Genomic DNA, 12,875 nt, shown 5'->3' with positions numbered 1-12,875 from the left:
TAACGTTAAGCTTTACTTAAAATCATATTCAGATACAATTCAAAGCCTGCAGACAAGGATATATCTACTTAAGCACAGAGGCTGAGAAATTAAGTCTGTTGTGGAACGGGATGCGGTTTGAGAATTATCTGCAGACCCATGATGCCCTAAACAGAGGAAAAAATGTATGAGACAATTTTAGTGTCATAGCTGTCAGTGGGATTCAACAGATTCAATTTTCAAGTTGAATACTAAAGTAAATTGTTACCCACAAATTTTCCATTATCCATTTTCTGAGAGCTGACTATTAAAGTGATAGTGCAAGGCTGTATAGCCACACTTCTGAGGGAGCATATCATACAGTGATTATGGTAATAGACTTAAAGGCCTGTTGACTGAAAGATTTCAAGTTGAAATTTCATATTTGAAAACTACTGGTAACACTTTTCTTAAGGCCATGTTTTTAGTTATTTATAAACACACTGATGATGCATTATAATGCATCCATAAAGCATTATAAACATGCTATAAATATTTATAAAAAGGCATAACATGTTATTGCCATATTTATAATGCATTATGAATGCATTATTATTTGTTATGTTTATAAAATACTAAAAACACAGCCTTAAGTAAAGTGTTACTGAACTGCTTTTGAACCAGTGAGAAAATAGGAACTGCCAGTAACCCAGAGACGACATACAAGTAGAGGATATACATTGTCTTTGCATGACGTCGACATTCCTCTGCATGAACGCATCCTTAGTGAGTCAGTAATCTGCTATATTTTCCATTTAAGGCATATTTAAATCATGTAAACAGAATCACTACTTGTAACACTACATGTAATACCTTGTCTTGTACTTTACTGAGGCCAGTAAACACTGACTGGGCTGTTGGCAGTCTGTCATCCAGTTTACATTCTGTTAATGTACCAGCTAAGCAAGTTGCTTAGAAAACTGTGACTAAGATGTAACAATATGATTCTTTTCATTTTCCCAGCATCAGTCACCCTGCTAACCAGCTATGAAACAATGTAGCCCCTTCTCCTTACACTCCGAGGACAAAGTGAAATGGCTTTCCAGCCTGTCTATGGAATATTAAATCCTCAGACTCCAGCACTTAGCAGTGCCACAGTGGTGTCTCCCTCCTCTATGGGTGCTTCTTCTTAGGTCTGTTTGTCAGGACTCTGGCAAGAATGTATCGACCCAGCTGTGTACCCATTTTGCCAATGCATTTCATGTATTATTAGACCTAAAGAAATCCAAACCTAGTTTTGACGCCGACTCCCCATCTTCCCGGTTGTCAAGTGCTATTTCCCCTGCAGGTAATAAGATAATCTTTACATGCAGGAACAGTAAAAGCTTCAGACTTTTGGAGAACAGAGAAAAAAATACCGTTAGATTGACCGAGCCTTTGCCGAAGTGAGTCAGGTGGCCGCTTCAGGTACCTCAGAGAAGAGAACATCAAATGCGCTGCCAGCAGGAGGTTACTGCCTTATTGCGATTGATCAGTTTTGATCCGCAAGGTTCTGGTACACAGAAAAGGTCACATCCTGTATGATCATTTAGAGAGAGATAAAGGTTTTAAGCCAGTTGGTATGCTGTGCAAGGCTTCCTGACTTACTTGCTTCTTATGTGTCCTTATAAACAATGGATATCCCAATAATATTCATAAAGGTTGAAAAACTGGCACCGATACATATACAACATAAGTATTAAGATATATGTTAATACTGACTGCAGTGCTTTTATGTAAACGTGGCTGGTTTTCCGATACTTCAGTTGACAAGTATCTGGATATTAAGAGAAAATTAACAGAATCAGTTGTTACGTTTCTATGTACATTAGTTTAGTTTAGCATTAGTAAGAACTACATTATTACATTTAAAACTGAATACAGGGCTTTGTATTCCTGGGACCTACAGCAACCTAGAAAATACCCCGAAATTGACAGGGTTACCAGGCTTGCCTGCTCACCTACATCTGACGTTACAGTCACGATTTCACACTTTCACACATGCAAGAAATCTTACGGCAAATCTAAATTATACCGTCAAAAACGTAGAATTTAGTTACATCAAAAGCATTAGGGTATTTTGGAAAAACATACAGACTATTTACAAGGTAATAAAACAGTTACATGTAAATATGTGTGCATGTGCTTGTAGACTTGCCTCAAATTGAAAATCTCACTTCAGCCAGCTGACCAGCCTTGGCAGCCCAACGTCACATACATTGAAGCCATTCTGTATCTTCCAGGCACCTCAGCTTCTTTGCATCTAAAGCCAGCCCCACCTCAGTGATCCTGGACTTGTGGGAGGCCCAGCACTTCCACAGCGGCACCCTCAACCAGTTGGCTGCTGTCATGGCTGAGATTGGGAAACAGGAAGCCATGATCTTCCTGGTGACAGACGGAGAGTGCTAGTACAGGAAGAGGTGTGACCAACCCAGCCAGGACAACGAGGGGGTGGAGGATGAGAGAGTTAAAAAAGAGCACCTGTGTAAATGAAGGATATATATACAAAGGGATCATCACTCCAGTGTGCCCCTGTGTCCTGTTCACAAATGAACTAAAACCCAAGTTCCATGCAATGCCATCTGGGGTAATTATTTTAATGTGTTGTTATCAAAGCGAACCATTTTTTCCATGACTCAGACATTTGAAAGTGATAAAAAAATTCAGCAGTCCTTTTTTAAAGGAGGTTAATAAGTTCGTTGTATATCCGTTCTGCTTTTGACACAAGACTTAGGTAATGACACATTGGGGATGTTTCACAGATTATGCATGTAAAACATGATTCAGAGAAGCCGTAAAAGATTACACTAATAAGATGTCCCCTGGTTAACTGAAAATCTTGAATAAATATTATGTAAGCTTTAATATATCATTTATTTTCATTTAATGACAACAGTCTTCACAGGTATTCCAAGGTATTGTTAAATTCAGAAGGTTCTGTTTTTGTCAGAATATACTGATAATATTTTAAATTATCGATATATTTAAATGTGTTTTTTTTACCATAATGTCAATTACATTTATAATGACCATTTACAAAAACATTTTAAATTACAAAATATCTACCCGGGACGGCATGGTGGTGCAGTGGTTAGCACTGTTCCCTCACATCTCTGGGTCCCGGGTTCGAGTCTCCGCCTGGGTCACATGTGTGTGGAGTTTGCATGTTCTCCCCATGTCGTCGTGGGGTTTCCTCCGGGTACTCCGGTTTCCCCCCCACAGTCCAAAGACATGCAGAAGCTAATTGGAGTTACTAAATTGCCCATTGCAGAGGCTAATTGGAGTTACTAAATTGCCCATAGGAGTGCATGCGTGAGTGAATGGTGTGTGAGTGTGCCCTGCGATGGGCTGGCCCCCCATCCTAGGTTGTTCCCTGCCTCGTACCCATTGCTTCCGGGATAGGCTCCGGACCCCCCCGGCGACCCAGTAGGATAAGCGGTTTGGAAAATGGATGGATGGATGGATGAATGGATGGATGAAAATATCTACCTGCATCAGATACTGTGTTTTCAATCATATTCTTTTCATTACCATAAGTTTAATCATTTAAAATCGAGAAAGTGTTCCGTACCAACACATCAAAGTAAATTTCAACAAACAATGCACACTTCAGGTATCCTGTAAGCTAAGTGTGAATGCATAAAAGCAGCTCTCTCGAAATTTTGTATATTAGACTTCCATGTGAAGTATACCTTAACGCTTAGCAGTGCACTACTTTGTGCACCAAAGGGAAATACCTAATGTTCGTATTCATAAATATTACCATGACATTTATATTATAGCGCGTATTAAAATGATCAGTGAAGCAAATAAGCAAATAAGAAGATATGAAGCATCTGTCAATTATAATGAATCGGTTTATTAATATCAGTAGTAACAAAAATAAAGGTCAACTGTCTGTTTTGCAGAAGGATTTTTTTGTATATTTTTGGTATATATAGTGAACAAATTATGTGCAGTGATAAAAGAAAATAATGTACAATATACAGAATTTGACAGTAAACGGTGGTTTGATGCTGTGTTTGATGTTTTTCCGTCATACATCAAAAGCTACGTGCATTGATCCTTAGACACAAAATAAATTGCACCTTTGGGCTTCAAAAAGGTCTGTGAAACACCCCCACTCTGAACAGAAAAGCTTTACCCAATGGCATTTCGCATGTCAGTACTGTTTTTTTTTTTCTTATATCATATGAAGGTTTCCTTATGTTAATGGTTAAAATGGTTAAATGTGCACTTCGGACAATGATTGGAATTTTGTATTATTTCAAAAACATTTTTTTTATTACTTCTTGGGCACATCAGTTGTAAAACTCATTAAGGCCTATTATACTTTTAGGTCCACTCTTTTTATGAGGACATTTGTACCAAAATGAATTTATACAATTTTAATTATTTATTGAGTGTGGTTGCTTTCGGAATTCTAATACTAGCCCTTTTGTTTTCTTGCAGTATATTATAAAAGACGCAAATTCTGAAACAAAAATATTCTGCGCCTTTCAATCCGCTGTAGCAACCCATTTTAACATTGAAACGCTATCTTATCAAATGCTTTTGTTTGCTTTTCTATATATTTTGTTTATTTTCTAAACGTAGCTTTTGGACTTTAAGGTATCTAGTACACTTTTTCAAGTGCAAATATAAATTTATGAATATAAATTTCTTTTTTGATTGCATAATTCCTGCAGGGACAAGATGTATTACACAAGAAAATGGCCAAAAGGAAAGGGGGGGGGGGGGGGGTTCAGATTCTTGCTTTATCCTTCTTTATCAATACTTCATAGTGAGACCCAGGCTGAAATAAATGAAAGAAAACAAGATAATTTCTGTGAAGAATCACTGGTGCATTATATTTCTTTGATTTCATCACCTAACTAAATATATATCTCAAATTAGTAGCAGAATATATTCTGAATACAAGGCCAGACTGTTTTATTTTGGATGTGGAGCCTTTATGAACAGACCTGCTAATGGGAAACGGAGACGAAAAGAAAAAGCAGGCAGTCTTTATGACACTGATGACACGTCAGTGGCAGGTAGAACGGCCGATCAATCGCCATGGGAGGGGCCATTTCATGCTGGGGTGGAGCTTGACATTTACAGCTGCTCGAGAGGCGCTTATTCCGCCACAGGAGAGAATGAAGCGCTTTTCCGCACACGTCTTATTTACTCCTGTATGTCGACAGCACTTACGTCACGCCCCTACGCTTAACCAAGGAGTGTGCAAAGAATGTTCTGTCCACATAGTTTACACACAACATAGCTTTGGTTATTAAGACCAAATTATGATTCATAGATGAAAACATTATTGATACTGCTTCATGTATCATTGATCACGCCCAACCCACCTGCTCTATTCAACATCAATTGACAGAAGGATCTTTATCAGTGGCCATTTCTATGTCTATGTTTCAAAAGCAGTAGTATGTTTTGCTTCAGACCCATAGGCTATAGTATGGTTTAACAACGTCAATTGTTTGGTTTAGTGTACAAGTCCAGAAAATGGGTAAATGTGTCGATATGCACTATATGTACTTTTAAACATTAAAATACATCAGGACATCATAAAATAAAGAGGAAAATATATTTCAACAATCACTATATTAAACATCTGTTATTAAGTTTTATGTATCAGGTCCTTATGTAACTTGTATGGTCATGTCAGTGTTTCAGCAGTTTCTGTGTTGTTTCTGTATGTGAACTTGGAGAAGAATTCAGGTGAAAAATTTCATATACATGACAAACTTTTTTTTGCTACGTTTCCAAGTCTTTTGTTATCATTAACAGAGAAACTCACTGTATATTGCAACTTTTGGGTTTTGTGCTAAGCATGGGTGTTGATTTGGGTTTGGATGGCAGGCACAAGTCCTTACCAATATTGGAGGTCCGTGTGTGTTTGGGGGGAGGGGGAGGGGCTAATTTGGTCCCTACCATTGCTGAAACCAAACCTATGCCTGCGGAGAAAAACCTCTTTTAAAAAGCCCCAGTTGCAGGGGCAGTATGACCTGAAATAATTTTTAAAATGATATTTCATAGAAATTATAAACATGTTTAGTCCAAGGCTCAGATGTTGCGTCACTAAAGGGAATATATTGACTACTATTTGGGAAATGTACAGCAATGGCACTGGTGCCCATTGGAAGTCTTTGCATTTTTTTGCCACTCTGGGATTGAAAGGACTCCTTTCTGAAGTTCCTATGCTTATCGCACTTTAGATAAAATTGCATTGGAAAACAGCCAGAAGACACAGCAAGCGAAATGTTCCCTTTGTGCAGATTTTATTATCCACTTGGTTTTTTTTTCCCATAGACAAATGACATTTTGTTTCACTGTTCTGTATATATAATTATTTAAAATCAGAACATTTCTATACAAAGTTGGGAACCAAAGTTTTATTAGATGACATTCGTTTAGTGTCAGTGTCAGAGATAATTACCCACAAGCTTTATTCATTCATAAGCAGATGTAAGAAATTGGAAATCTACCTATATAACGCTCTGACCAGATTTTATTTGCATACCATTGCATCAGCAGACAGCTCACACACAATTGTTTTCAGTTTATCCATGTGATTTTAAAGTCAAATGTCATGACAACACTTTCATATCAGTCTTTATACCAGTAACGTACCGTAATAAAGTTCTTTGTAAAAGACATGTAAAATGCTATTTTATTATAGAAAGTTATAACCAAAAGGAAAAAAAAGAAACTGGTACAGTGTTTGTCAAAGCATAACCTGTGAAGTATTTGCATACTGTTCATTGGAGATATTCTGCTTTATCAATGATTTCTGCCATGTTGAGGGTTTACACTGTCCTGAAAAAATCTTGTGTATGTTTTTTTGTTTGGTATTATGTTGAATTGCATATCTGTTAGCGTGACGCAGGATTTTGACTATTATACTAACAGAAATAGGACAGTAGACCAGAATACTGCTTCTACCTGGAGAATCGCTTAAGCCATAAAGGGAAGATTTTTTGTATTCCATACATCTAGTAATACATGCATATATACACAGAAATACATATCATGCAAAACAGAGTAATATCAGCAAAAAAAAAAAAAAAACTCATTTTTTGGCTTTCCAGTAAAAACACAAAATAAGTTCTCAGATATGTACACTCCCCATACTGTAGGATATCATTAAACATACATGGCAAATTCGGCTAAGCTAAGCATTAGAACACTCTTAGTACCTGCTGGTAGCATTCTTGACATTCAGTATAGCTAAACACCTTAAGAGAAACTTTCAAGAAATTAGGAATCATACATTTTAGCCAGTGAAACTAAAAGCTGACTGACTATACATTTCACAACTGCATTCAAAGGTTTTATGTAAAGAATGTGCATTCCCCCCAATTGATTTTTATTTCAAACTGATAACTGTATTAGCGAATGTTTCTTAAATCAAAAATTTCCTTGCCTTTCTGTAAGTCAAAAATGCTGTACTTATTACATGCCACAGCTTATGCAATTGTACTATTTTTTTCTACGTTTACCTTCCTTCTTCTGACAATGTAAATTACATGTCGTAAAAAAAAGTTTTGTGGAAGTGGAAAATCTGTCGAAGGAGATTTTCTGTACTTTTCAGACAATATTATGGATTTGTGGGTAGAATTTTGAAAATTCGTTTCTAAGTGCATTCAAGATTTTACTTGGCCTTATGTATATATATATATAAATATATGAAATTTCAGAAAGGTATGTATAGTAATTCAACCTGAAATGGATGTAAATAAATTATATATTGTTAAAAATATGGACTAAATTTTTGGTCTTAAAAGCAGATCTATGCCTTTAAAAAAGGTCACACAGAAATGCAATTTGTAAGACAAATTCCTAAATGCCAAATACATTCATGGTAATACAAGTCACTTCTTATACCTTGATTCATACCAACCAACAATTAAGGTAAACTATGCTGAATGTAGTCATATTTCTGTTACAATCAGGATGTCAGATGAGAAATTTAACCGCAAAATGATTTAAATAAAAGCAACAGTTCCAGGGAAAATTACAACAATATCCGTCTTTCAGTACAGCATCAAAATATCACTGGGATGTAGAGGATGGTGACAATCATTAATTCAAAAATCCTGCTTACGAAATTAGTCTCAGTAACCAATTTATTTCATCATTATTACGCAGCTTCTAGCAATAGAACTGGACAAGCTATCATAGAAAGTTTACGGAGACGCTATCTTAGAAGATCTTGCATACAAACACTATGTTGATATAATCTACATTATATAGGTAAAAATATGGAGGGGGCAGCTTGTATGAAACCTCATTTTGAAACCAAGGATGTTAATATGAAGTTCACCCTTTGCTGATATAATTGGCTCGACTCTTTTGGGAACATTACTGGTGGGAACACAGCTGCCATGCTGGTTTGGTATTAACGTTACAGGATCAGATGCCTTCCTGTGAGTTTGTCTGATCTACCGCTTGGCTAATGAACTGGTTTCTACCTCACAATCCCTTGCTGGAACAAACGTGTTGGAAAGAGGAAATCCTACGATGGTGTGAAGTTGGTAAAAAGGTTTTTTTTTTTTTTAAATAACATACCAATCTTGTTTACTCAGATCATATATGGTCTATATATGACACTCAAAGGAAATATACAATGCATATTAACTTAATGTGTCATGAGCCAAACAGTATGACCTAATGAGCCAGGGAACAGTTATAATTTTAACCATCAGGTGCCTTTATTGTACCCCTACCACGCATACTCAATGCATACGCACTGTGCACCGTGCTAGTCTCATCAACTACTAATACAGACACACCACTATTTACAAGTAGTGACATTAAACAGCATAATACACAGAGTAACGGAACAACAGACACTAACTGTACAAGACTATTTACATTACGTGCACGGCCGGCTACGGTCCCACACACCACGGCACCTGATGGATCCCACCAGCGCTACAACATGAAATTAATGTACTGTCAAACATAGAAGTCCTACATTCATGTACAACGCATATTAAATGAATGTTTTGCCGGCGCTGGTTTGCAGGCATTTTTTGAAAGAACTCAAATGATCATAGGCAGTGTATAAACTCTTGGGCATGACCCTGTGGTTCTTCTCTGAGCGTATTTATAATCGTAACTAAGATCACAGCAGCCGCCAAATCCAACCTTGGTATTGTGGTCCCTTTAGCTTTAGGAAAAGGCCACCAACTATGCCTGCTAATGTAGTAGTAGTCTGTAGTAGTAATATAATTCTGCTCTGATAACATCAGTTGGCAAATAAACAGCAATACTGATTAAGGGATTTCCTCCAACTCTCCCACTGTGGCTTTAGATTCTCAGGCAACAGATTTACCTCTAGCAATACTTAGGAAACAAATCATCTGTATTCTTTTTCAACCGAGGGCAACAAAACCAAAAGGATCATATACTGAGTTGCCTATTGACAGTATGTCATGGTGCTACATGATCCTCTAGTGAGAACCTGAAACTATTCCTTTGTGTTCCAATGGATTTCCAGAGCTCCTTTTTAGCGGTACGTCGTTAAAGGTAAGGTTCTCGCCTTGCCCTTTGTTGTATGCTCTGAGGGTATACCCTGTAGAAGACCACTGTTGTTTGATAGAAGCTGCTAAAGATGGTGGCCACCTTTCATACTTAGTTTACTTTTCTCTTGTTCCAGATGAATAACCATTTCTGCTCTCTGTATGCTTGTGACTTCATCACTAACACAGAAATCTCTTGCAAAATACTGGAATCGTAATAGACATCTGACTATTCTCTTTGACTGGTTCATCAATTGCACAAACTGGGGAAGAAACCGCACTTTCTTCCAGAATTCTTGGGGTTATGCTATTCCATGACAAGTAATATACCAATGGATGCTGTTCAGCCAAATGGCTACTTCAATATTAGTTTAAATACTAGAACTCATAGCCATAAGTGGAAATTAGCGGGAGAACATTTTAAAAAGAGTTTGAGAAAGCACTTCATGATACAGCGTGTAGTTATAGTATGGAATAGTCTTGTTACCTGTTAGCGCAAGCTAAAACCTTGGGTTCCTTTGAATTAGATTTAGATACGATTTTAACAACTCTGAGCTATTAGTTAAGTTCTCCCCAAACGAGCTTGATGAGCTGAATGGCCTCCTCTCGTTTGTACATTTCTTATGTTCTTATGTTCATTTTCAATAATGTTGTTCATGTATGTTACAAAGTCTTCCTTGTATTTTGAAAGACTGGAGAAATTTAATTTTAGGTAACTGAACCTAACTAAAGAAGCCGGCTGTTAGTAGGTAAGTATGGTTGTTACTTGAACAACTCATTTTATAATGTCTCCTGCGATATGTTCCTTGGCTTGTCTATGAAAATGAGATCCTCTCCAGAAATTCTCGTCACCTCTCCTCATGCCTTTCATTCACAAATCTGGGAAAGGGATCGGTTTGCAAAAACACATGACACAAAGGAACCTGCACTATTCCTCGCTCTGTAATCTGCAGGAGTACGTCACTCCCATAGTGTGAGTCACAGAAGAATGGAACACCTGCAGGAGCCGTGTTCTCCTCAGGCAATACCTTATCCAGAATAAGTTTAGCATGCAGCTCAACTACGAGAAACTGAAATGTCAAAAAGGTTAGTAATTTAAAGGTTTTTGTCTCTGTGGCAGCTAGTGAACTGCTGTAGTGTAGGACAAAGTAAGAAGCTGAAGAGAAGTGAGTCATTCCTTACACTGCAATAAGAAGAAACCAACTGTATATAAACAACTGGTGAGCCACGTCTCTCAGATTTCCACAGATTGTTTGTCCTCAGAATTACTGGAGATACACACGTCCAAAGAGATGAACAGGAAACACAAAAGGAATGCAAGTGGGTGGATTAGCAGGTACACCAGCAACATCATTTAGTGAAGAGGGAAAACGATCTGCACGTCCTTCCCCAAAGCTTTGTGGGTGTTTTTGCACTGCAGCCCAGGACGAATGGCAAACAGACGAGTTAGCTCATGGCAACAGGAGCACTTGTTTTAGGTAAGACCGTCACCCGTTCAGGGACATTTTCAATTTGCCTAGGACCACCCTTACAACTTCATATACCTCAAGGTGGTGCAGGGGAGGAAATTGTCTGCACAGGTGGTAGCATTAGAAAAAGTAACCACTTCTACTTAAATACATAAATGCACCACAATGCAATTTTTAAATGCGTCCAGTGGTATATCGACTGTTCAAATTCTGAACGACCCTGACTTCCTAATTTTCCTGCTTTTTAGTTTCCCGTTACAGCTCATTTAATGCCATTTTCAGTCTAGGATCTGATGGGGTAGGAAAAACCTTCCTGGGATCCAAGCCCAACCCGGACCCTTTCCCCGATGCCAGCCGTCACTACATCAGGACAGCCCAGGTCACACAACACCCACAGGAGCCATACTCTCCCTAGGCAATATTTAGTCCATGACAAGTTCAACATATAGCTCAACAGCAAGTCACTCACCTGGTTTACCTGCAAAGTGACTTTAAAACCCCGATCCAAGCATGAAGGGTACAGGGGCAATCCTGCAAGAAGTCCCCAATTCGGTCACAACACATTTAGGGCAGAAAGCCATAATAATGAAGAAGGTGAACAGAAAGATGAGAACCGAATAGAAGGGATAGGAAACAGGAAATTGGAATTAAAATCGGAAAACTCAAAACTCAACTACACATTAATAATTTCTATGGTAAGCTTTAAGTAAACAAAAGACATCGCACAAGAATACACTTTAAAATCTTCAGTTTTAGTTTTTGAAAGACACATCACATCTGAAATATCTCCCTTGCAAAAATGTCATCACTGATAAGAATACATGGAAGGCAGGTATTCACCACTAAGATGCTACATGTATAACGCTAACACACTAAAATGAGTGAGAGCCGCTGGGGGAGACACTGACCAGGGAATATAATTATGGCAGTAATTAAAAGCTAAATGTGTTCCTACCAACCATAACTACATGCACTGTGTAATTTCTTTACGATGTTCGATAATTATTTGCTTAAATCAGACGCACTTGACAAAAGAGGAGACATGGGAAAACAGCTTGAGCTTCTCAAATGAAGAAATGTATGAATATAATTTTAACTAAATAGGTCAATCAGAACTAGAGTTTAGCCTTGATTCATCCCTTTAAAATACCCAGGTAAAAAAGGTTCATTGAGTAATTATCACTCAGCTACAATGGCATCAATTCTTATATCAAAACACAACGGGTTCAATTTCTCACAGTAGACGATAACAAAGGGAACATCCTACTGGCATATTTGTCAGGATAGATGCACTTCTTTAAAGGTTGCAATCACTTGCAAATATCTTGCAGTGTGGTTTTAACCCAGCTACAGTGAAAATACTAGGGCTGTCAATGTCAGTCATATATATACCGATTAATTTTACAATTCATCAAGTAATCGTTATAATATAATACAATTTTTGCGAGGTAGGAACCCATCAGCCACTGCAGGGTGCACACTCAGTCACACCTACTGCTAGTTTAGTTTACCACTCCAGTTCACTTAAGTTGCATGTTTTTGGACAGTGGAAGGAAACTTGAGAATCCGGGGAAATGCCACACACACACACAGAGGGTGAACCTCCGAGCTCCACACACACACACACACAGAGGGTGAACCTCCGAGCTCCACACACACACACACACAGAGGGTGAACCTCCGAGCTCCACACACACACAGAGGGTGAACCTCCGAGCTCCACACACACACACACACACACACACACACACACGGTGAACCTCCGAGCTCCACACACACACAAAGCAGTGGTGTGTACCAACAGTGACACCCACCACGTCAGGCTCGCACGATGTGTGACGTTAATACTGACATGGCATTTCATGCCCACGCAACTGTCAGATCA

General features: G+C 38.1%; 1 protein-coding gene across 3 annotated transcripts in view; it reads left to right on the top strand.

Moving 5' to 3' along the window:
• The window catches only part of unc5a (unc-5 netrin receptor A), a 197,416-nt gene extending 189,764 nt beyond the window's left edge, over positions 1 to 7,652 (top strand). For all 3 annotated transcript variants that reach the window (XM_049029099.1, XM_049029098.1, XM_049029097.1), the window contains one exon: positions 2,241 to 7,652. In XM_049029099.1, the coding sequence (XP_048885056.1) occupies positions 2,241 to 2,406 (166 nt within the window). In that variant the 3' untranslated portion in view covers positions 2,407 to 7,652. The remainder of the gene's footprint in view (positions 1 to 2,240) is intronic.
• The last annotated feature ends 5,223 nt before the right edge of the window (positions 7,653 to 12,875 follow it).

The sequence above is a fragment of the Brienomyrus brachyistius genome, chromosome 10 (genome assembly GCF_023856365.1).
Source record: "Brienomyrus brachyistius isolate T26 chromosome 10, BBRACH_0.4, whole genome shotgun sequence".
Lineage (NCBI taxonomy): Eukaryota > Metazoa > Chordata > Actinopteri > Osteoglossiformes > Mormyridae > Brienomyrus > Brienomyrus brachyistius.
Note: the sequence above shows the minus strand (reverse complement) of the source record. Positions and strands in the feature narration are given on the sequence as shown.